Below are 770 nucleotides of genomic sequence, written 5' to 3'. Positions count from 1 at the left end.
CACCCCCACAACGCAGCCTCCGCCGCCGCCACCTCTCCCTTCCTCTCTGCTCTTTCCTGCTGTTTTCTCTTCCCTCCTCCCCCCTGGCCTCCGCGTCTCCTCCTCCTTCGGCGCTGACGCTCGCGTAGGGCCCTGGCGTCAGACGCGCGGGGGCGGGGCGAGTGCGGCGGGGGGTATAAGTACAGGGTGCAGAAGGCGGTGCTTCCCCTTCTCCCCGGCGGTTAGTGCTGAGAGTGCGGAGTGTGTGCTCCGGGCTCGGAACACACATTTATTATTAAAAAATCCAAAAAAAATCTAAAAAAATCTTTTAAAAAACCCCAAAAAAATTTACAAAAAATCCGCGTCTCCCCCGCCGGAGACTTTTATTTTTTTTTCTTCCTCTTTTATAAAATAACCCGGTGAAGCAGCCGAGACCGACCCGCCCGCCCGCGGCCCCGCAGCAGCTCCAAGAAGGAACCAAGAGACCGAGGCCTTCCCGCTGCCCGGACCCGACACCGCCACCCTCCCTCCCCGCCGGCAACCGGCAGCCAGCGGCAGTGGATCGACCCCGTTCTGCGGCCGTTGAGTAGTTTTCAATTCCGGTTGATTTTTGTCCCTCTGCGCTTGCTCCCGCTCCCCTCCCCCCGGCTCCGGCCCCCAGCCCCGGCACTCGCTCTCCTCCTCTCACGGAAAGGTCGCGGCCTGTGGCCCTGCGGGCAGCCGTGCCGACATGAACCCCAGCGCCCCCAGCTACCCCATGGCCTCGCTCTACGTGGGGGACCTCCACCCCG

General features: G+C 62.3%; 1 protein-coding gene across 1 annotated transcript in view; it reads left to right on the top strand.

Moving 5' to 3' along the window:
* The first annotated feature begins 6 nt into the window (after window positions 1–6).
* Window positions 7–770, top strand: part of PABPC1 (poly(A) binding protein, cytoplasmic 1) — an 18,478-nt gene continuing 17,714 nt past the window's right edge. The window contains exon 1 of the mRNA XM_011983511.1: window positions 7–769. Within this exon, the coding sequence (XP_011838901.1) occupies window positions 710–769 (60 nt within the window). The 5' untranslated portion in view covers window positions 7–709. The remainder of the gene's footprint in view (window position 770) is intronic.

This window comes from Mandrillus leucophaeus, unplaced genomic scaffold (genome assembly GCF_000951045.1).
Source record: "Mandrillus leucophaeus isolate KB7577 unplaced genomic scaffold, Mleu.le_1.0 Scaffold250, whole genome shotgun sequence".
Classification (NCBI taxonomy): domain Eukaryota; kingdom Metazoa; phylum Chordata; class Mammalia; order Primates; family Cercopithecidae; genus Mandrillus; species Mandrillus leucophaeus.
The sequence above is the reverse complement of the archived record's forward strand: the minus strand, read 5'-3'. Positions and strand labels throughout refer to the sequence as shown.